The sequence below is a fragment of the Thunnus albacares genome, chromosome 23, assembly GCF_914725855.1.
Source record: "Thunnus albacares chromosome 23, fThuAlb1.1, whole genome shotgun sequence".
NCBI lineage: Eukaryota > Metazoa > Chordata > Actinopteri > Scombriformes > Scombridae > Thunnus > Thunnus albacares.
The window spans coordinates 25,187,092-25,212,680 of record NC_058128.1 but is presented as its reverse complement, the minus strand read 5'-3'; the positions used below and the strand labels follow the sequence as shown (position 1 = coordinate 25,212,680).

At 40.5% G+C, this 25,589-nt stretch overlaps 1 protein-coding gene across 2 annotated transcripts in view; it reads right to left on the bottom strand.

Annotated features, from left to right (window-relative positions):
- The window catches only part of tmem178b (transmembrane protein 178B), a 137,768-nt gene that overhangs the window by 47,184 nt on the left and 64,995 nt on the right, over nt 1–25,589 (bottom strand). For both annotated transcript variants that reach the window (XM_044344149.1, XM_044344150.1), the window contains exon 3: nt 25,117–25,230. In XM_044344149.1, the coding sequence (XP_044200084.1) occupies nt 25,117–25,230 (114 nt within the window). The remainder of the gene's footprint in view (nt 1–25,116; nt 25,231–25,589) is intronic.

The following is a 25,589-nucleotide window of genomic DNA, read 5'->3' as shown; positions in this document are numbered from 1 at the left end:
GACGCATGTCTACATTAATGTGTCAATGGCATTAATGCCCATTTTAAAAGGACTCACATTATAAGGGCTCACCAATATGTGTTTAGTCAAATATTCTCCAGCTTTCTTTGTTCAGGAGTGTGTACAGCTGGGAGGCTGTCAGAGTATGTTTTCAGCTATGTGTCCCTGATGCTCATCCTCAACTTCATCTCATCGGTAAACATGAGTGCAGCACAGCTCAGTGAGTCAGGAAGTCAGCACAGACACCTGAGGGGCTGCATGATAGTGACCACAGTGAACTAACCTGGCAGAGTACACACCTCGCTGTGAACTGTGGAGTGTGACTGGGGTCATGCAGCTCTATCCCCTGCTGACAAGTTTATGAAATGAATGTCACTTCTGGAATATTAAACTTTAATAATGCATCTTTAAATTGTCAAGTTAGGCATGTAGTTAACTGAGAATGAATTATTATAATGGCTGTCTGCACGGATCAGTGGAGATACTTGAGAAACAAAAATGTATATTTTGCTTGCTTAATAAGCCTTGTTTATTTTGGACTGGTTCCAAATAGTTCAAACATTAGATACAGAGCAATTTGAGGTTGGTGTTTAGGGGGTTAGCGTTAGGGTTGGTAGAGCAGGTTGGTGGTTCAATCTCTAGCTCCTCCATTCCACATGTTGGACTGTACTTAAACAAAAACTAACCCCCCAAGTATATATGCAAAGTATGCTTTGGACTTACATTGTCTGCCAACTCAATTTAATTTAACATACCAAAATAGAACACACCCCAAAATCAATTGTTGTAGTAGCAGTTTCACTAAAGGGGACGTATTATGCTTTTCCTTATTTTCAGACATATATATAACATCATAATGTTGGATGTTCATGTTAAAAGTGGCCGACGTGTCAAATAACGAGGTTAACGTATGTAGCAGTAATCCCTGCGAGCAAAAAGCAGCACCTTCAGACTGCTCTGAACGCTAAGTTTCCAACAGTTTTTTCTACTTTTGGCCCGAACTGACATCAGTTCATGACGGATTTCTTTATATGGACATCTGCTATGTGCACAGCACCTGAGTCTGCTGCTCCGCTCCCGAGTAGTTACACAAAGCCACGACGCCATTACACAGCATAGCAAAGTAAAATAAGTAATTTACCTGTTGGAGGTGTGCTGGTTGTCTGCAGCTCTTCATAAAACATCTCAGTGTGGCTGTTTCTGCTTGTACTCTTCCTCCCTGCATTATTTCTAACTGATCCGCTGAACAAATAGCTCCAAATAGCTCCATATGTTGTTGTTTCGGCCGGTTTGTAGCGGCACTAACGAAGCTCTGCTAATTCAGTGAGGAACACGTTTTTACTTCCTGTAAATTCTTCACAATAAAAGGCTCTCATTAGTTAGTCATTGAGAAGCTTTTAATTTGAAGCAGTAAAGCAAGAAATGTTTGGTTTGCATTGACGATGAAGTTACACAACTCTGATACGTAAAGCTGACCAATCAGAACAGAGTGGGCTCATCGCGAGGGGGGCCTTAAAGAGACAGGAGTTAAAACGGAGTGTAAGAGAAACTGTGTATATTGAGGGGCTGCATAAGGGGCCAGTATGAGATAAACAAGGAGTTTTTTGAACTGTGAATCATCTCAAGCTACTCTAGTGGAGTCCAAAAATAAAAATTTACAGCTGAAATGAGCATAATAGGTCCTCTGTAAGAAAATAGCTCTGACAGTTGATAACTGTTAGCTTAGGCAAGTCTCCCACAAATTAGGTTTATATACAACTAATCTGCAACAGAAAGTAATTTGAAGTAAATGTTATGCCTCCCAGATTATGTTTCCTATTAACATAATGAGGACATCTTGTTAATGAATGTATCTGGAAAATCACAAAATGTACCTGGAAAGTTGCAAAATGTGATACTGACATGTTCACTGATAATGTATTTCATTTGTTTTTCAATAAAATGTCCAATCTTGCTATAAAATACCCAGTCAACGCATCTACAGCCTTATTAATCTTCCAGTTATGTTAAGGCACTCACAGCTCTTGGTTAAGTTTAGAGAAAGATCATAGTCTCTTACCACAATATTTGACTAACCTTAACCAAAGTACTTTTGTTGCCTAAACCTGGACACACACATGACCCAGGATCATAACCCAGGTCTCCTGCACTACACCCACTATCCACCCCAACCACCTCCTTGCATAATGGGTGTTGTGAAAAGCTTGGTGACGTAATGACAACTCGCAAGGACATGCTAGCAAATTACTGTAGCTGGCAAGCTAAAGGACATTCATGGAGGTCACAAATTTTGGTGTGTGGACCCCTTTGCGGACATCTGTGTGGACATGGGCACATGACAAAATGTATGTCAACTGAATCAACATGAACCCTCGTGGCCATGCGGACCTACACAGAAAAAATTAATTAGCATTAAATGCTAACACAGTAGTCAGCTGGTAACATGCTACTGCTAGTCAGTCACAACAACTCCCAGCTGGTTTGCTAGATAGCTTGGTTGCTATCCAAACAATACATTTATTCAAGAGATGTACCATTTTCTGCTGTCTCTGAATAGAAGACCATACATCTATTGTGGAACAGTTTATATTCTGGCAAAGCAGGGTTAAAACTGGTGAAACACACATAATAGGCAATGCTACAGGCAGGTGACAAATTAAAGGAAAAACTGGTACAGGTCTGAATGCTTGACCCTTACAGTGAAGGGATCCAGTGGCTCTGTTGTGCTGTGGGGGGCATTTTGCTGGCATGGTTTGGGTCCACTTGTCCCCTTAGAGGGAAGGGTCACTGCTAATCAATACAAAGTTGTTCTGAGTGATCACCTTTATCCTATGATGAAACATTTCTACCCTGATGGGAATGGTCTCTTCCAGGATGACAGTGCCCCAATTCACAGGGCATGAGGGGTTACTGATTGGTTTAATGATATGAATCATATGCTATGGCCTTCACCAGATCAATGAACACCTATGGGAGATTTTGGACTGATGTGTTAGATAGTGCTTTCCACCACTATCATCAAAACACCAAATGAGGGAATATCTTTTGGAAGAATGATGTTCATCCAGTTGCAGAGACTTGACTAGAATCAATGCCAAGGCTGAGGAACACCATAGGCCATGGCATGTGATTCACATCATTTTCATAGTCATCAAACTATTCAGTGACCCATCATGCCCTGTGAATTGGGGCATTGAAGAGACTACTCCCATCAGGATAGAAATGTTACATCATAGGATAAAGATGGTGACTCAGAACAACTTTGTACTGATTTGCAGTGACCCCTCTCTCTAAGGGGATGAGTGGACCCAAACCATACCAGCAAATGCCCCCCACAACATAACAGAGCCACCAGATCCCCTCACTGTAGGGGTCAAGCATTCAGGCCCATACCAGTTTTTCCTTTAATGTATCACCTATCTGTAGCTTGCCCTGTTTTGAACTCTCTGGCTCTGTTCCTTCATTGGTTAATGGCATGAATTTGCATGTTCACCAAAGTTGAAACTGATTTACCTCCCCACCATGATGCTATCTAACTGACTGTCAAAGGTGGCATTTGGCAGCACCTGAATCTGAAGTTTCACACAGTTCCACTGTGGTCAACAGCACCATCTAAAGTCTATTTGGATCAAGCAAGGAATATGAACAATTCCAGAGATATAGAGAACAAGTACAGTCAAGGCCTAATTCTGTACAAAGTACACCAAGTTCATTTGAATTTGGGGCTCCCAATTGTGAGATCAGGAGGACACAGTACACTAAACTTGCAGTTGGGACAAGAGTGTTCTTGCTGACATCACCAGATCAGCCAGGCTGTGGTGATTGCTCGTCAGCATAACTCTGTACACTTGTTGTGTGACAAAATAATCTCAACTCAAAGGTTACTGTGTAAATAAGGTTGGGCAATTTAGTCAGTTCACTCCTGAATACCTGCATTGTCAATTATAAATCATGGCTCAGTCTGCGCAAGGAACTATTCATTAAACAGAGTGTGGAGTGAGCAGCTCTGCAGCAGATGACCAGGCTTTGAGGATTAAGGCTGAGCTGTCAGTCAGGACCACAGCAGCCTCTCTGCACAGACTGAAGGAGACAGTGCTGAACAACATGAAGGAAGCAGGAGAGGAGGGGACAGGCAGACAAATGTGCAGCAGGGATGTAATTTTGTTCATGCAAATTATACAGAGATCTCAGAGAAAATCAGTGCTTGTTTGTGTAACCCACTGTGACCTTCCAGAGAAAGGTTGTTTGTCTCCTTACTGTACCTGCAAGAAAGAGATTATGGCTTGCATGCATAACACCTGCTGGCACACATACACAAACATGCTTTAGGAAGAGCTTTTGTAGACAAGCTGAGACAGAGAATTTTTTGTATTTGTTTTTTTAATCATCCATTATATTGTAGGTCATTACTTTTCTAAAACAGCAAATATAGTAAAGTAATAAAACAACCATGTTAGAAGCTCTCAAATTTACATTTTCACTTGTTTATATTTACTTTTGTATCTCTTGTGTTTCTTTTTCCCGCAACAGAGCTCAGCAATACACTGTTCAGCAGCCAACTCTCATATCTTAGATTTCCCAGCCTCTCACCTGCACATGAACACACAATAAGTCAGTACCAATTGGTGGAAGAAGTACTCAGATCCTTTACTTTAGTATAAGTAACAGTACCTAATGTAAAAAATACTCTATTGTACATACATAAAAAACACAGAAGTAAAATATCCAAAATGGCATCTTTCTGTTATATAATTGTATTATAATATTATTATTACTGATGAATTAACAAGTAAGAGGCATTTTTTATTTTGTAGTTGTTGGAGGTGGTGCAAATTTAGAAGCTGCTTTTATGGTTTATACTGGGTAATTTAATCTACTTTATAACATTGCATTATACTCTATAAACATAAATTTTGTATGTAGAATCTTAATCTGCAATCTAAACTAATGATTGTTGTCACATAAATGTACTTGGGTAAAAAGTACAATATATCACAGAAATGTAGTGTAGCAGAAGTATAAATTAGCACAAAATGAAAAAATTCAAATGAGCACAGGTATGTCAAAATTGTGCCTAAATACTTTACAGTGCTTGAGTAAATGCACTTTCCACCTCTATCAGCCCACACTTTCTGATAATATTCCGAGCAAACACTTAACATTGTGTGGACGTGTAGATTATATCGATTTCACCTCCATCGGCACACTATTGGACATCATATACTGTCTATGTCCAAATGTAATATCTGGACATGCAGCCAAGACTACTTTTCATCATCTGTTAATGATCTTCAGAGGCTCTAAATTGAAACATCTTTTCACCTCATCTCACTATAACAAGGTGCAGGGGAAGGACAAGAGATTGCTGATCCAGAATGTGGTGCGTGTGTCAATTGAGAAGGGGCGAGCCAACAGGATGGTTGGAATGCAGCAGCATGAGCCTGGACAAGATGGGAGCAAATGGTGCAAGTCTCATGGGCCAAGCTATGGAAAGCTGAGCACTATCAAATAAAATTCTTAATCAAGGCGGTCTGTGATGTTCTACCAAGCCCATCCAACTTTTTTTGTTGGGGGAAGGCCTCTGAAGAGAGAGACCCTAGAGCACATCCACAGCTGCTGTTTGAAAGCCCTGGGTGAGGGGTGTTACCACACCATGACCAAGTCCTGAAGGCCATAGTGGACACAACCTGCAGTGGAATTAGTCACTGCAAGCGCCTCTGCCCTGTGAAGACCATCACTTTCGTCAAGGCTGTGGAGAAGCTAACATCAGCTGCTCAGACCACCTGCTCTGGTCTGCTAGCAACGGCACTTGACTGGGAGCTGAAAGTCGACCTGGGGAAGCAACCAAGTTCCCAGAACTGTTGCCACAACAACACTAAGGCCAGACATGGTGCTGATCACGGAAGCCACTGAGCTAGTGGTAGAATGCCGAAGCAAGGGCTGGCGAGCAAGGTGCGAGTCATTGAGGTAGCTTGCAGAGGGTTTACAGGCCAGTCCCTCTGCAGGGCCCACAACATGCTGGGCATCACAGGGGCCAGTAGGCGAAGGGCCATCAAGATGGCCACCGAGGCAGCAGAAGTTGCGTCAAGGTGGCTGTGGATCAGAAGAGAGCCATGGATGGGGTAGTGAGTAGTGGTGATTGGGGTAACAATTTGAGCCTGTCAGTGGCAAAAACAAGCACTTTTAGTGGATGTACATTGATGGTATGCAATTGCCCCATCGGATTACATTGCAGCCCGTTTCGCGCCTGCTGGCTGCAGCGCTCTTGCTCAATACTGGACCAATTTCAAAAAATGTTGTCCTCTTTAATCGCTTAGACACAAAAAGATGGAAAAATAGGGTCCAGGTTGAAAAATACTTAAGTTTCCCCTTAAACACCCGTAAACATTAAGGATTGGGTCAAAATTTAGACATCTTTTCAAGACCACTATTGAACATCAATGTCACGATTACAGTCAATGTCCAGCCAAGACCATTTTTGATCGACTTTGGACAGGGCACAAGTTTAAACATCTTTCCCAGACCTGACAGTGATGGACGGTCATGTAAGACACACTATTAGATGTCCAGCCAAGACAATTTGTGATCAACTCTGAATGTTAAGAACAGGGTCTAAATTTAGACTGGTTTTGAATATCAGAGGACATTTGTGACTATGTCTTACCATAAGACATCCAGCCAAGACCATTCTGGGTCAAAATTTAAACATCTTTATAAGACCACTTTTGAGTGTCAGTGAATATTCATGATGGGCTCAGTTCTAGACATATTATTAACATTTCTAAATTCTAATAGACGTTTAGAATATATTAAAAAAGACCACTTTTGATCATCAGCGGACATTGTGACTCATAAGATGTTCCAGTGAACACTCAGGGTCTGGTGAAAACCAATTCTAAACTAAAGTGACCCTTTACAACATAATATGTCTCCTTATTACAGTGGTCAGTCTCCATTGTTGAGGAAAAAACACTTGTATGAAGTACATTAGTTGTGCTTTGACAAATATCAGACTCAGGAAAATGCCAACTAGCCTGCTTTCTATCTCTGCTCCATGGATTACAGACAGAGGTTGTCCTACTGGACTGAGACTAAGACATCTTTTCCCTCTGGTCATAAGCTTCATATGGATGAGCAGTGATGAATCACTTGGCCTGTGGGTGCTGTGGTCACATGGCTGGACACAACTGATTTCCTCTGATCTGGAGTGCCTGAAACGCATAAGTGTAACGAGGTGCATCCAGGACTGCTAGCTATGTGTTTCTGCAGTAGTTCCTCCCTGTTAATTATGCTTAATCGTACTTCCCATCAATCATTCATAACAAGAGGGACTGAATCCATTGCAATGCCTGCTGCTGCTTCATTCATATACCTCAAGATCCACTTCATGTTTGTGTGTGAGAGATGGTGAGATAGTGTGTGAGACAGTGTTTGTGAGTATTGCTTGTCATGCCTGTTGTTTCTATCATTTGTTTAATTGGGTTCCCTTTATCTAGCTCTAGGACTTTTGTAAAAATCTGATCACATTTTAGGTCATATTTATGCAGAAATAGAGAAAATTCAAAAAGGTTTAAAGGGTTCACAAACTTTCAAGCAGCACTGTAGTCAAGAATCTTCCATTCTCTCCCATCAGCGTGATCAGGTGTCCATCCTGAGTGTCTCCATCCAGTTTCAGGGAGCTGTCTTTCCCCAAGTGCTGAAACCTCAAAGTCACCTCTTCTGATTTCAGTTTTCTGATAAGTATGCTTGCACAGTGCAGGGTCTGAACAGTAGCGTGCTTTGTACTAGATGCCAGGATGGATATGTCACACATTATGCTGGGTCCACTCTGCCTTGCCACCAACAATATTTGCCCAATCTTCGATTTTAGCATGTCAGTTTCAATGTCTTTTGGAGGAGCCTTTTGCTGTGTGGCTCTGTTGGGATCCACAGGAATGGGTTGCAGATTCTTTATATACATACTCTGTTGTACCTGTATCTCATCCTCCAAAGGGTGAACCTCCATTCCAGTGTAACTGAAGCTGTTGTGTTCTTCACGTTCAACTTGAGAAGCAGCTTTCAAGTGATGCATGACTGTTGTGGAGAACATTTCTGAACCACCCCAGATGAAGTCATCCACACGACAAGCAAGGACTCCTGTCACATTGCAGGAGTCATCCAGCCAGTAGAACACTGCTGGATTGACTTTTGACACAGTAACTACCAACTGCTGCATAGTGTCTTTCACTCTGTTGTACCAATACAGAGAAGCATCTGCTAGGCCATAAACACACTTTTTCAGCTTCCATAGAGTTCCTTTGCTCTGAGCCAGATAGACATTTCAGGTTTACCTTGTAAAAAGGCTGCTTTAATGTCCATGGAGTTCAGCTGCAATTTCTTTTGACAAATAACAGCCATGATTTTGGATACTCTGAGGCACATGTAGGTGAGTCTTTTGGGAGCTCATGAGTGTTAATTTCTTCAAAGCCACTTGCAATTAATCTAGTTTTAGGTACAACACCATCAGGTGTCTCCTTGAGTGTGCACACCCACTTTGTGGAGGCGCATTTCTGGCCTACAGTTTTCTCCTCTTCAAACACATCATTCCTTTTCCAGTTGCTAAGTTCAGTGTGTTTGGCAGGAATGAAAGCATCATCATTCACAATATGAATGTCATTTTCATGGCAGTCTGCCCATAACTCGGCATGCTCAGACAGAACCATATGAAGATCGTCTACTTGTCCTAGGTCAACTGACCCTGTTGTGCCAGTAATTTCCTCAGCCTCAGTGTACTGCACATTGTACCAGTTTTTGTGTACTCCAGTGGCCTTTCCTGCCCGGTGGAGGATTTTTCCAGTGTGTGCTTAGCCACTTCCACTATCTGTGTATGCAACTACTTGTCCAGTTTTCAGCCTAAAGCCTTCACAAGTCATGACTGAGTGTGTCTGTGATGCGTCATATTGACCATGATTACCCCCTCCAGGCTGTATTGATGTATGAGAGGGCTCACTCTTATCCTCAGCATCATTCTGTAAATGCTCTCCTTGTAGCATGTAATGCTGCGGTGTGCTGGCCTATCCAAGTACTCACACTAGTACCTTCTAGAGCTGGCAACTTATCAGTGAGAACTGAAGGCGGATTTGGGTTCTGGTAGGGACTATAGCCATGCACATTGTGCATAGAGTTCTTTGCCATCAGGGCCCAGTCTAGTGCAGTCTTCCAGTCACATCCATTGTCTCTCTTCACCTTCATCAGGATTTCAGTGAGGGTTTGATTATGCCTTTAGGCATAATTAGGCCATTGATCCATGGGCTAGAAGCTGCAGTTGTCTTCACTTCGATTTTAAAGTTTTTCACCATGCCACTCATTTTTTCGTTGTTGAATTCACCTCCATTGTCACTGAAAAGTCTGCACAGAGGACCATGAGCGCTTATCTAGCAGTGAATAAAGTGCTTCACTCTTTCCTTGGGTTTCTTGGAAGTGACAATGCTCCCTGCACTGAAGCATGTGAAGTGGTCTATGGCATGCATATACCACACTCCTGTCTCTAGCTCATGCAAGTCCAAGACTACAGTTTCATTGTAGGTTGAAGCCATAGGCAAACCCACTGCTGGCTTTTGCTCTGGTTTGTTGTATCTGATACATGTCTCACCGTTTTTCACAATGTTCTTGAGAATTGTGGTGCATTCATCATTATTACCAGAGCAGGCCAGTAGTTTTTGCAGTCTGTCAACTAAGGCATGTTCAAATTGTGTAGTTTCAATAGAACTTTCTGTTTTTCCTTTGTTGTCATGTTTTCTGTCAGAGTGAGAATGTCATTCTCATTTTGAATCTCGCTCGCTTTCATCAGGATTACTTTAATCTCTAAAATTCACACAATAATGTCCTGAAGATGTCAGTTCAAGTTTCACTGGTTGCTTGACGGGCTAGGCCCACCTGATTTTCTCTGTGCCCACCCACACTGTGATTTCAGCTTACGCTACTGCCTGAACAGCCGTTTGAATTTGCAAACTTGACCTACTTTCTTGCTTGCCAGTATATTGTATATAGTAGGCAGAGTCAGCAGCATTTCCACTCACTTGCAGTTCACCAGGCCCTCCTGTGGTGAATTATCAGCAAAGATTCTCTTCAAGGCTGACTTCATGTTCACAAACGAGAAGCTTGGACAAGCGGTAAGCACCAACTGTTTGTCTGCAACATTAAGTCCTGCAGTATCTAGTAGCTTGAAAGCTAACACAACATCTAGAAGCTCCATTTTGAACTTAAATATTCTGTTGTACTGACATTCCAATTTCACCATCAAAATGCCATTTTCTCTTGTGATCCGGTCAAACTCTGTGTACACCTCATACTGGCGATCCTTTTCCTCTTTCAAAAACACATAGTTTCCCTCATTGTCTTTCAAATCCTCTGCGCCATTTCCCAGTGCAATGTCCCTTGCTCTCCCCATTAGTGATAAGGCAACCACCAAAGCTTGCTTCTTCTTATCCAGGTCAGCAAGCAGTCTCCAAATTTCAACCTCATTTATCCAACTTTAGTAACACTTCTTCTTGCCAAATGCCGGCAGAACTCTGTAATTGCCAGCAGCCATCCTCTAGTACCAGTGTTGGTTCAATAACTACAATGACAACTGCACATATTAAGACTTCTCTTAAACTTCTGCTCGAGAGCAATAACAATGGCAGCATTCATTTCACATGCACAGTGAGTAACATAGCACTTCACAATGTCAATCAAAAGCCCCTTTGCCATGTCTAAATAGGACACAAACCGATTTCTCCACTAATTATTATCACCATAATTGACCTGCTGCTTAGCATAATTCCTTGAATGCAAAATTAGATGGCAGGAGAACATGTAGGAAACTTTCTGAAGCTTTCAGATCCATCCCTGTAAATAATACAAGGTGCTCGGCGATATGAAGTATGATGAAGCTAGAATGACATTGTGGAGATGCTGGCTAGAAAAGACTAACTGTAATGATGTTGAGAACAAGACAGATTGTTTCCCACAGACATGTGATACAGCTCAGTGACTCTGATGCCTCATAAATAATTGCATGTGTTGACCTTTTTCTTGTCACATCTGAATATACAGTACATTGCTTACACATGCGCAAAACTATTCCTCATGGAAGGAGGACCTTACACTGTACAATGAGCCCGGCTGATACAGCTACGCTGGTGTCATTGGTTGATTTTAGCTTATTACAGATACAGTTTACATTGGAATAAGCATATTTGTTGAGTGAAAAGTAACAAGACATTACAGTAAATCATAACTGTCAAAGATCCAAGACAGCAGGTTTTATGGCTATGGAAGATATTTGAATACACAGGGTGACATAACAACATCATTTATACATTTATACATTATATCAACAAAAAATAAGATTTTTCAGTAAACTCAAAAAATCCTCTAAAGACCACTCAGATCTAACTTAGTTATCAACCAACTCTTTCACCTTTCCTTTCCTTGCTCTATGCTAGATTATCACATACTGTAAATAATAGTGTTGTATATGTAAAATGAGTGCAGGTCTGGGGCTGTATTTATCAAGCTTCTCAGAGTAGGAAATCACTCCTAACTGTCAAAAAATTCTTCAAAGTGATGCATTTTTTGTCTTACTTTTAGGACCAGGAGTAATCATTACAAAAGGGTCAGTGTAGGAGGTGTAGTTAATGGGAATTGGACAGTGGAAGAGAATATGCTACACAAAGGTGACCACAGTGCACTGATAAGTTTGATAAATACAGGCCCTGGATGGAGCCCTTTGGGGACCTTATAGGCAAGATTTTCATTTGTGCAAAAAAAAGAACAAAAACAAAACGTTTCTATTGTGTTTTCAAGTTTGATATATACCGGATCTGCAGCAGTATGTGCTTCCAGGAAATTGCTGCAGCCTCACACTCAGTCTGACACTGACAAAAGCGCTCACCTTTTCCTGCCTAGATTATATTATCAAGCTAATCAAAACTGAGACATTACAACCAGAAACAATATCACAGACTCATTTGTGTGAAACAAAGCTCTCTTAAAGCAGTGTGGGTGGTGATTGACTGTGTTCCCCTTGGGGCTTGCCGTAGCTGTACAAGCCTTGATAGTAGATACAGCAGTGTATTAGCAGTAAATATTATCACACAGCATTCCAAATTCATCACACATCATGCATGCATCCCAGGGCAGGTGATGTTGAATTTACACTTCCTGTCAGCACAAAGATATTTTAGAAAACAATTATCACTGTCTGCTGACTTCACATTTAACTGGTTATAAATGATGTCACATTCAGATCACACCAGGGCACAATATCTACATGTCCCTAGCAATGGCAACTACTGTAAATACTATAAGGAAAAATAATTGGCCATTCATATAATTTTTAATTATCCAGAGGAGAATACACTGATCCACCATGAACAGAATCTGTGTGGAAGAGTTTAGAAGTGTATAGAAAAGGAAGGTCAATTAATGTTAGATTTAAAGAGGTACTCTAGCAATACTCAGATGGGTATAGGCTTCAAAGATTCATTTTAGCTTGGCATCTACAATACTAACAAACTCTGAGTCCTCATTGTTCTGCTGGTGGTTGTAATGTTGAATAAAGACATCACTGATCCCAAATCCATATCGCTCTTTTCCAGTCACTTAATAAACAGCCTGTCATTTTGGGAAATCTCCTTGTTTACAGTTTAATCCAGAGTCAGATGAGAAGATCAATATCAATTTCATCTCTGCTCCAAGTATGGCAGCACTCGAGGTCTGGGAGATGTTTAGCTTAGTTTAGCTCAAAGGTTTAAAGAGGAAGAAAGGAAAATTGCTAGCCTCTGTCAAAAGTGCAACAATATGCCTTCCAACAATTCTAAAGCTGTTTACACTGTACACACACTGATGATCATTCAATCCGCCTCACATCAAAGTGATGCCCTCAAGTAGAGCAGTTGAAGATTTTTTATAGAACTGCAGAAACTAGCCCCCACCCATCATTCCCTACATACAGACACACACATGCACGCACACACACACACAGACATTAATAAGTGCATCAAAATGAGGGCTTTGTTAAATATGGAACACATACCATCCAAAAGCGACAACCTCGAGTGAAAAAATACAATGTGAAAAGATGGGGTGCTCCATTTCTCTCTGCTGAACATCCATTTACCCAGAAGATGGAAGACATGGTAGGGTTTGGTTGGGGGAGGTGAATGAGTTTGGGGTCTGTGTTTGATAAAGGAAACTCAAAGGGACTATAGGAGGATGTCGGAGTCTTTAATTATCACTTTAGTCTTTGCAAAGATTCCGTGAATGTGACATGTAAGGTGTGGTGAATGCTGATGAGCTGATCTTCACCCACATACTATCTCTGTGGGGATATTATTGTTAATGCTGAACTGCCTAGCAGTCACCAAATGCATTACTGCATTTGCGTAGTAGCAGTTAAAATGTCAGTGCTGGGTGTTTCTGGTCTGCAAGCGACCTCTACCTCTAATGTATGAAATCTGACAACTCTAATGCAAATTTGACTGTTGATTGCCTGGGAAAAGCCTGGGCCCCAAAGCTATACTGTGAACTTAACTTGAACTTTTAACAAACTCATTTTGTCTTTGGTATTAGGTTCTTTCAATTTTCCCTTTATTTTTTAAAATGATTTTATGCACAGCTTCATTAACTTGTGAAACTTTTAGATTATGTATCCCTTTAGACTGTTGTTTAGAGATATGTATATTATAATTATTTGTCAGTGTATTTATTGTCAATTCCACATGTTTTTTTAAGCTTATAGCATTTGAATATTTTTAGCTTTGTAATCAACAGTATTTTTCTTTCTTTCCTATCTACTGTGTGTATATGGCTTGATCTAAGTAGTGAGCTGCTGCATACAATTGCCCTTACAGGGATAAATTAAGTTTTATTAAATTGAAGTGAGTTGAATTAAAATTATTTTGCAAACTGGGACATTTCAAATATCCCACCCTATGTGTCATTAAAAAGGTGCCAGTAGTCATTTTTATCTGTTCAGTAGGTGAATGACCTATATTGGGAGGAAGACAAACAATGGAAAAAGTGTCGCTGATGCTGATTTTCTTCCAGGTTTATGTTGAGTTCAGGGTACTGCTGGTCGGTGACCCAAAACAGCATTCAGTGCATTGAACCACTTTTTTCCTCCAGTTATTTTTAATTTTCCCCTGTAGTGTTTGGCTGTGTGTTGTATCCTCATTTCTTCCAGACACTGAAAAATCTTCTGTTCTACCTGGTTGGTGGTTGATACAGGTGCAGTAGTAATGTTATGGTTACTGTTGTTGTGTTCGTTGTCATCCTAAAGAAATAACACCTCATCCTATTTTACTATCTCCTGAAACCACTCTGCAGCAGCTACTATGTACACAGGCTGCAAACTGAATTGATCTAAGAGCCTCCAACACTGATTTGGTCTGGCCCTGGTCCATGATTGATGTGCAGCACAAAGCTTGTTCTCGCAGGAAATAATATTCCTTAAATGTCAAAAACAGTGGAGTGTCAGGACCTAACCACCAAGGTTTTTGGTATTTAAATTACTCTTTCTGACTCCCCTTATTATTTAAAGGGGTATTCCAGCAATTTAAATTTGCATTTCCATAAACAGGTTTTAAAAAGAATCGTCAAAATCAAGGCAGTAGATATACCGACTTTTAGTCCCTAGTATGAATCAAGCTCCAAAAACATTGGATCCTGCATTTCCCATAATGCAACTCAGTGGATCACATTATTCAAACACCAGGCCCCTGACTTTGTAACTAAAAGCTTTATTTGTGTATCAACTTCAGGTCCAAGCTGAGACAACCCTGATGACCTCACTGTGACTCACTGTGACATCATCTTCTCATTGACAAAGCTCCTTTTAGAGACAAAGAAGAAATATAACTGCTTTCACAGGCTGGGGAGTACTAGCCTAATACTAGTTGACTGTTTTACCCCTTTAAGTTGTTTGTCCCACAGCACTATTTATCTTAATCTCAAAAGCGAAAGTTGATGGAGTTTTCATATTCAAATTCAGTGATTGTACTTTGTAGTGTTGACAACATTAAAAAGATCCTTCCACAATCTTGCTGCTTTTCACCTCCTCAATGTGCTCTTTGCTTGCTGGTGACCTCCCAGTACTCAGGTTTACCTTCCAGTAAGGCTGCATTCAGTCAGTTAGCCTCATTCAGTCAGTAAGGCATTGCCCCCATTCAAATGAATGGGAGGGCTGCGTTTTATCACACACTGCTGGTTTTGGTCTGAATGAGGCCTAAGACACAGACAGGCCAACCAGCAGATTATAGTCTGTTTGTTTGTTTGGGGGGTGTGAAAAATGATAATGATGGGGTGGAAGGGTGGAGGTTCTACAAAAGCAGCTACCCTACAAAGCTTTTAAATAGCAATGAATCGATGCTTCTTAATGAGTTAAATCCCTGTCATCTTCATGCAGGCCTGCTCACTGCATAATTTACCAACCGCATCAGCCACATCAGTGTGATGAGATTGAGTTGGAGTGGCTGCCTAGTGAACAATTAGCCTCAGCCACAACCTTTCGCTGGTACCTTGGATTATATGCTGTCACTCATTGACAGCTTTTCCCAGCTCACAACTTATGCTTCCTTTTGAAGTAACAAAATCCCTAAGCTGCAGTATGAGAAAACCTCCTTCCATCCTGTCCTCTCTAAAAGCCAGCGTCAAAAATGTATGCACCCTCGCTGCTGTCTGCATCTGTGACAGACAATAGGGGTGGGAGAAGGGATATTGCGTACTCTCTGCTGTTGCTTTGATGTTCAGCAGTAATAGAAAAAGGGTTTTCGTTCCTGACTGTGCGGGTGCCACTGCAAGTTGCTGCGGCTTTTTTGACTGACAGAAACAAATGAGTATCATGTTCATCTCTGAGTCTTTGAAGCGGTGTCAATGTCACCCTACGGTTTCCTCAAATCCATAAAATGGGAGTGGGAGAAATTGTCAGGCCTGCCCAAGCTCAATTTCACACACTACATGAAAGTCAAGACTAGGTTGTCATTCTTACTTAATCCATACAAGGCCCAAGGCAGTGTGGGTGGATTTGGTCCAGGACATCTCTGAAGTTGAACAGCAAACTATTAAAAACTCTGCCTGCTGACCAAACAGCCTAAAAGGGCTGAGTTGAAGGGGGGTTACTCATCCGTAAAAACTGTAGCTGGTCTTCCATTTCCAGGGGCTGGTTGCACACAGAAATGTTAGAATGGCTTACGGAGTTAGGCCAGTCTTTGTTTCAACACTCTTCTAATGTGCCAGATGTTGAAAAGGTCATCTCTTCAAGACACATACATAATCTTTACTCCTCCCAAGTGTAAATATGTCAGTTTATTTAATAGACTTTACAGGGTCTGTACCTGTGATAATGGCATCTCAAGTAACACTCAAATTAACAGTCGTTCAAAGCAACTCTTACCATTTCGACACATATCATACATTACACCAAGTGATTATTGATCCCTGATCAGTTAAAGACATATTATGCACATTTCTAGGTATATATGTATATTATATATATTCATATTTATATTCTGGGGCTACTGAAATATGTTTGCATGAGTTACAGTTAAAACCTCTGTATTTATCCCCTCTTTATCTCCTCAGTTCAGGCGTTTTAGCTCCTGCCTCTTTAAGACCCCACTGAGCCCATTCTGTTCACAAGCTGCATCCTAGCAGACTTCCAGCTATGTAAACAAACAACAGTAGCAGGATTTCACTTCTTTTTCCCATTCTTTACTCAAAATGGAAACTTCTCAAATACATCCGTACATGTTCGAGTTGGACTCTGATCTGAAATTTGACAGTGGAAAAACCCAAACAATACATGGAAAAACCTTAGCAACAACCTTAGCAACCAAGGCTACAGAACGGATGGTCATTTGTATGAGCAAACAATCTGATGTCATCACAAGGAGGAAGTAGAGGTAACGAAGCATGAACATCCGACATTGAACATCCGACATTGTGACATTATATATATGTCTGAAAATAAGGAAAAGCATAATACGTCCCCTTAAAAAAAAACACAGACCTGAATGCCAGTTCATTTTCATAATGAGCATTTATCTATTTATTTATTTACTGCTGCTACTTGTCTCCCTGTCTAGATTCTGCATGCCAAAAGATCTGCGCTCCGCACACACACACAAACACACACAAACAAACACACACACACATACACATTTTATTATTTGTGCAAATGTATGAAAATTACTAGGGCACAAAATTAAATAATTCAGTCTTACCGATTTAGTGTGACCCTTGTCCCTGCTTTTCTTTGCTGAGTTGTGTGATCTCTGGTCTGTATTGGGAGACCTTCAGTAGGACAAATGCCTCTGAATGATCCACAGTCATTCGGCTGCGCATGGAACTCAAAATTGACTTCCTGTGAGAATATCTGTTCGCACATGTATGTGGATCCAAATTCTGAAATCAATGTGAAGGCCACCTTTTTCAGACAGTCAAACTTCTCTGGCAAGCTTTCCCAACAGGCCAGAATGGAGACCCCTTTATCAATGTCAGCAGTTTCCGGTTTTTTGCACAGCTGTCTGAATTTAGATGCCCACAGTGAGGATGCATAGAGTTTTATCTGCTGCATTTCAAACTCCTCAGTCCCCATTCACTGAAATAGGGACATGCTGTTCTCCCTCAAGCGTTCTGGGTTTATCAAAAAAGAAAACAATGGACTGTGTTGCTGGAAGTCCTGAAATCTGGCACAGAACTCCAGCTCTCGTGGCTGGTGATATCCGTTAAGAAAATGAGTTTCGTGAGCCATTTCTCATCCTCCAGCTCAGTGTAGTCTTACTCCTTTTTGATCAGAAAGGCCTTGATTGCATCAAAGCACTGTACAAACCATTCCAAAACCTTTCCATCACTCAGCCAGCTAACACTGCAGTAAAGTGGCAAATCCTTATGAATACTGTCCATCTCCTCCAGCAGAGATCTGAACTGATGGTGTGTCAAAGAGAAGTGAACCACAATATAGTTAACTGTTTTCACCACTTTAGCTATTAAGATCAGACTTTGTAATATTCACCAGGAAAAATTGTGTGTAAAAATCTCAATGAACTTCATCACAGGATGACCAATTTAATTTTCAACTAATCACAAATCCCCTCTGCTTCTCTTCCATGGCGGGGGCTCTGTTGGTGGTAACAGCAAATATTTTCTTGATATCTACTACTCTCTCGTCAAAATGATCAGTAAACGCTTTTGCCACATCCTCCCAATTAGTGGTACCATGCATGGGCTTTCAACAACAATGTTCCTCATGTATCTCTCCTTTGTCGCAGTATCTGGTAGCCACTGCTAGGCTAGACATGGAACATTGTTTTCATCCACACTCTTGTCAACAGCTATGCTGAATACTGATGAGTTTGCTGGTGCCTCTCTACAGCTCTCGCACATACGGGCACTTCTTTGATCCTGTTGATGATCATGCCTTTGTTTGGTAACCCATCAAATATGACCTGAGGAAAGCCTCCTCTATATACTCTCCATCAGAGAATTGCTTTCTGTGTTTAGCAATGCACTGCACAACTTTATAGCTGCCCTCTGTAGCTTGGTTTTTGGCAGCATATAAGGTTGTAAAGACACTGCTTTGCTTCCTGTACTGGGCCTCTGCCATCCTTATTGATTCAGCTTCATCAGCCCTATCTTTGAAGTATTTCTCCTGCCTTGCTCCAAAATGACGTTATACACTTGAAGTTCGACACACAACATTTTCCCAGCGGAGAGTGCACACAGCTCAGTCCTTTTGTGAAATCAATTCACATTCATTTGTCTGAGGCGAATATCAGACAACCTACTTTCTTTTGCTTCTGCCATCGTCAGTTCTTGATAATAAAGCAAAAAAGAAAGCTAACTAGCTATCCTACGTTTTCACTACTGCTGTAATGCTGTGCTTGTCGGCAGATCAGAGGGAGGGGAGAGGAGGGGTATGATGGACCACATCAATTATGTGCGCTCTCTTGTTGTCAAAAACAATGGTGTATTTTAAGACTAATCAATTATTTCAGTGCTATTTAAAATCAAGCTGTTTGTTTAGTTTACCATCAGACTCTATCTTATATTAAAAATGTTCATATAAAAAAGCATTAAAAAAAAAGCTTAATGTTTTATTTTTTTTTAATTGAATTACTCACAGTAAGAGTGAGCTTGGCATGTTGAACTCAGAGGATGGGATGACGCAGTACACTCAATTTGCAATTGGGACAATAGCTTTCTTGCTGACATTAGCAGCTCAGCTGGGCTCAGGTTTAAACTTCAACACACCTACTGTGCGAAAAAACAATCTCAACTGACTAACTTTTTCTGAGCTTTCAAAGGAAGTGACAGTGAGAAAAAAAACATGAAGATTAACTTTACCTTCAGACAAACCAATCTGGCAGCAACAAACATTAGATTGCGACTGTTAGACTCATTTCGACTCAAAGTGTTTCCTCCAAAAGGAATTTTATCTTCTGCTTAAAACTCTACGGAGACATTAATGCCATCGGTAAATTATTATAGGGCTGCTGAGATCAGACTCTTCTCCCCAGGATGATTACGGATGTGACCGACTTTCCCCACTAGCAGGTCGTCAGATCTCTGAAAACTTTGCTCCAAATTTTATTCAACCACATATAAAAAACTCTAAATGGTTATACTGTTGCCTGAAGAAAAACTCAAAACTTAATGTGGTGACAGAGTAACAATTTAGAATGAAAATGATAACAGTTATGAGTCTGGTTCATATCCTCTGCCATCGCTGCTGGTTGATGTCTAATGTATGCTGGGATACTTAAAGTTCACACACACAAGTCAGCTCCCCGAGCATCCAGGATAACATGGGTGGGACAAGAAAACTTCAGGGTAGTTGGACCATTTTTTCACCACCAATGTTGAATAAATTTAATTACTTGGGCCATGACTTTATGACACTTCACAATAACACGAGAACACAAAAATAGGATTGGTCTACTTTGTCATTTGACTGCAAGATTAATATCAATTACTCTTAATTTATTAATTGTCGTCATGTTTTTTCAAATATATATTTTTTTCTACTTTTGTTTTGTTCATCATTGAATCTTCCTCTATAATGTAACCTGCAACATGTTTCTCAAATTCTTCTAGATTTAAGCTTGAAGTGGTTGTATTATAGTGTTTCAACTCTATGCAGCTGATAACTCAGTCTGTCAGAAGACTGTGTTAGATGTGATCCATGGTCAGTCTATCTGCAGTTAGAAACTGGACTCATTAGAAGCTCACTGTCCCCTAAGACCCTCTGGTTCAGGGCCTACGTGTAATGTCTTATTAGTGGGTCATTCAGAGCTGTGATTTAATCTGGCACTTCTTGGCCTGTTATTGATTCGGTAGTGAGTGCAGATGCTCACCCAGTGGACAGGGCTCTGTTTATTCACCCTTTTGCTATTTCTATTTTTCGTTTTCATAACCACAGCGGATTGACAGGCCATCGGTTAGAGGAGTGGAGTTATCTCACACTGAGATTGTGTGTGGATAGGCCCAGTAATAAGGACATTAAACATGTCTGACTGGAGAAGGGTGACCTTCCTGCCATCAATATGAGCTATGTGTTTTCCTGAGCTAACCAAGATAGTGAAGATGAAACACATCTTTCCTATTCCTATGCATATGAGCCAAAACCAAACTAGAAAATGGCAGTAACTGAGCCAAACATTTTCAGAGAATTTGCATACGCAGCAGCAGCTCTCTTATTTAGCCCAATAAATGTGATGTCTTTTGCCCTTGGCTGGAACTAAAAAGCCTATTCATGGGGGACTATTTGGGGTCTATGATCTCCTGGTGGGAACTGTACATTTTTCTTGAGGAGAATATGCTGAATGTAATGCCATATACTGTCAGAGAGACTGATTTACCAAATACAGACTGGGTAGAAACAGTGTCAGCCATCACAGATCTGCTTTTGACTGAAGAAAGAATACTGTAAGCTTCAACACTGATCATGCAACAGTGATTTTTGCTCCGGCATGTCTGTTTCACTGGAGGGTAAATACAATGAACATACAGTGGTATGAAAAACACAAGAGGGAAAGTATGCATCCCAATCATGGCCATAGGGGGAAAGTATATACAATATTTAGTTGTAGTAATAATTAGCTTGTGTACAGGATATGCTGCTATATAAAGCACTATAGAACCCCAACACCGACGCTAACATGTTAGTGGGTTATACTGTATGTAGGGTTATATGCTGATGATCTATCCTTTTATTGTCATATAAGATTAAAGATCCCCTCCAGACATGTTGTAACATATATAAAGAATACTCTGCTTAGAATATTAATATGTCTCTAAAATAGTCCCCCCCCCCCCCAAAAAAAAATCTTATTACCTCATTAAAATCCTTAAAATGGCATCTCCTCCTCCAGAATCTATGAATATGCAAATATTGTTCATTTCAGAACTTTATCTGCTGGACACCAAATGTCTCCTACTGTACTGTAAAGTTCTAAGAGTATCTGCACTGGAGGTTTTAAGTTTCCACATCACACTTGTGTACTTTAAGTTGCATACTGGACCACATTAGCTTCTAAACTAGTTGTGATGTCACAAATCATGCTCGAAGGCACCACCCCTTCAACTCATATTTTTTATGAGCACTTAGAAACTTTCCACTTTCAGCAGACGGATGTGAAAACAAACTACACATACATCATTCTGCACAGTGAGGCTCAAACAGTCAAGCCAAGTAATCATAAGGAAAACACATTTTTGAGTGGAGGGGGAGACTTTGACTGTCAAATGTCTCCCTATTATACCAAAAGTGTGATGCAAAATGATCACATTCAACCAACTATCCTGCAAATCATACAAAAAGAAAACATACTGTTTTGCAAAATGAATTGATGAGTTTAAAGTAATGACTGACAGGATTAAGTATCCACAGCAGTATCTTCCTGTCTCTGAACACTCCCCTTGGATGATTTTTAGCCACACTAGCAAGGCACTCAGGATGGTGATATTGGTCTGTCGATTGGTTTGTTCACCACCAGACTGAAATCTCTTAAGAACTCAGTGGATTGCCATGAAATTTGGTAAAAATATTAATGGTTCTTTTCATCTGGCACCATCAGGTCAAAGTTGTCACTTATTCGGTCAAATATTGAAACATCTGCTAGATACATATATGAACATCCGATTCACCTTTCTTCTCATGATTATTAAACTTAGTTGTTTGGTATAATAGTTTGGAGTTGTAACCAGTATCTGATTTGCCCTCAGTTCATGACTGCAGGTAACTGATGCAGGCTTGTATATGTTGTTCTATATCTTTCAAAAACTTTCAATTTTTCAGTTACATGTCCTGGAGAGGAGAGGTGAGATGTCTTTTAATTTTGGATCTGCTACTTGCTGTGTGTATGTTCTCAAAGTAAGAAACTGTAATCTCCTTTGTAGCCATGCTCATCATTTCAATAAATAACAGACACACAATTAGAAAATTTAGGGTAAAAAATGCTCCTGCCCCGGATATCAATAGCCCACCATTAAGCGTAACAACAAGCAAGCTAGTCTGGCGTAAAATAGCATTGTCAGTGAAAACAAGTGAACTCAGTAACTGAAACAAATAAATATACTTTACGTGGTTAATAGTCTGTGCAATCATATTTGGATATCTCTCCTCTCCTCTCCTCTCCCCTCCTCCTCTCCTCTTTTCTCTTCTATTTCTCTCCTCTCCTCCTACTCCTACTCCTCTCTCCTCTCCTCCTATCCTCCTTACTCCTTATCTCTTGTTTCCTCCTCTCCTCTCCTCCTCCTGTCCTCCCTCTCTTCTCCTCCTCTCCTTTCCTCTCCTATCACTGTGCGTGTGTGTTTGCGTGTGTTCATACTGCAGCAGCATCATCGCTGCATGGCCTGAGATGACCCAACAGATGTGTAATGTGAATTTATGTTTTCAGTTATCAGTGCCCTTTTTTTTCGCTTGAGCACCTGCCCCCCTAACGTCTGTGCATGAACCCTGCTGGATATGCTTTAGAAAAGCCTCCAACTTTTTTCTGACTCTGCTTTGTAGGACAGAGCTGCATGTTGAGAAGAAGACAGAAGAAAACAGACAGCAGAGCAGTCCTCTGTGGTTTGGAACAGAGAGGAGCTTTTCCCAAGCCTGTCACCTGACAGCCAAGGACTAGTCAGACTGAGACAGTGACAGTTTGAGGTCAGAGTGTGTTTCCACACGGCTCAGTGGCCAGGGAACTGGAGAGCTACAACATACCCAGAGGAACGGCTCATGAATGGCAGGTATCCTAAAAGTAGATAGACTCCCCCTAGATTCCTCTGACAGCACTCGTACCCATGCTGATATAATCTAACAGGCAAACACTCTTGTGGAGAGGAAGCCCTCCAGCTGCTGAATGTATTTTCTTCAGGCTCAGGACTTACTGGACAAATACAATTGAAACATACTGTGAGTGTGGCTCAAAGTGGATCACAACTGAAAGTAGAGTCTGTCGTGTTCATTACCTCCACATATGAGAGCACTGGTCAGAAGTAAACAACATTTACACATCACACTTAGTGTCTGAGCAGTGGAGTGACCTAAAACGGAGGGTTTTCCCAATGGAGGCACTAGAGGAAAAGCTATAGTGTCATTAAAATCATGAGGGTTTATTGCCCCTAGGGTGCATGTACAATTAGATTACATTTGACAAATTTGACATTTGAACCTAGTTTGGATTAAAAAGAAAAGTTCACTGAGTGTCCAGAATGGAAAGGTTGGATTAATGTTAATGAATTTACGTATTTCAATCTGCCTGTTCAGTTAAGACATTTCTTGTGTAGTGGCTCTAACAGAAAGGTCAGAGGATGTACTCGAAAAAACTTGATCTACAGCAAATCTAATGGAAGGGATAGATCAACACTTTTGGAAATAAACTCATTTGCTTTTATTCTGAGACTGAGATTAGAAGATTAAAATCAGTCTCTTGTCTGTGTATTAAGTACAGAGCTGGAGTCAGGACATAGTTAGCCTAGCTTAGCATAAAGGGGGAAACGGCTAGCCTGGCTCTGTCCAAAGTTCAAAAATACACCAAACGATACCTGTAATGCTCACTAATTAACACGTCATACCTTGTTGGCTTAATAGAAATGTAAAAACAACAATTTGAGCATTACAATAACTATTTCTTGACAAACAATTTTTCTTCTGGTTAGCATCACAGGTGAGCACAGGTTTTGGTCTCTGTGCAATCACAAGGGCACCAGAAAGCTGCAGACAGTCACTGTGCCTAGATGTTGTTCGCCAAGAAATAGTTACAGTACATACTGCAACTCCCTCTAAAATCACATATTGCTTTTACAATGTCCATTTTTAATTTGTACATTTTTGGATGCATGTTAAATAAATATACAAAGTTCCAATCAGTGCGGTAGCAGTACAGTGCTATACAGAAGGTAAGAGGGGTCATAAAAATGACTAAAAATATTCTTCTGTGGAGGATGACTTTCCACAGCAAAGGTCAAGGCTATGTGGTCAGCATTTCTTATTCTATTTTTTTCTGGACTAAAGTGTTAGACAGATTAATGGTTGGACAGACAGACAGACTGACCAACTAACTGACTACATAATGCCATAGTTCCACAGTTCCACATAACAACACCATCAAAGATTATTTATAATTCCTGGACAGAATGGTCTAGTGGTTAATCTGATTGCACTATACTGGAAATATTGCTGGTTTGATTCTTGTGACAAAAACATGCTCTGTCCTACAACATAATGAACCTGCTAAAGAAAAGACTTTGCTAGTTTTAGTCAAGACAGCAGATCTATCTTTAAAAATATAACAAACAAATCAGAGGAAATCTAAGTGAAGTGTAGTCTGTATAGGTTTAATGAGAATGAAATTTTTCTTCAATATTGCTACAGTGATAGCTGGCACTGTATGGAAAGTCAGTCAAATATAACAATAAAGCAGAACATTGAATAACTCTATTTCTATGTATCTTCCTTTATTCTTTAAAACACGTCTATTACAGTATGAGCACTTCTCAGAGAAGGAAATGAAATCTACTCAGCCTAAAGCATTTCCATATAAAATAAAATGATTTTAGAGGACTGAAAACCTTTTGTGGTAGAAGAGATTGTAGCAGACTTACGGAGGGAGTGCCACTCGTCCTGCCTTATTGTCTTGGTGATGTTGTAGGAGAGGTTTTTGGGTATTGTAGCCGAGGAGTAGTGATACTTGATGTAGGAGCACCTTGCAATGGAACCTGCAGAGAAAAAAAGAAAACCACAGGAACAACATTGACTCATGGGTCATTACATAAGATCCACGCTGATGACACAGAGAACAGGACTGAATGGGACGCTAAGATAACATTGTTCCACAGCGGATTGATTCAGCTATGTGTGCAATTATTAATTAAATACCCAAACACTGGCAAATCACTCTTCTTTCCTAAAACAATAGCAGTCCGCTGTTGTGTGAGATCTTATTATGTCAACGCTGAAGGAATACTTTCAACATACATTTTTATTACGTACAACTGCAACACAATGGCTGTCAGAGAAATGATGTGTTCTTCAAAGGCTATTAACTAATCAGTCAAGGGAGCCATTTAGTGTATAA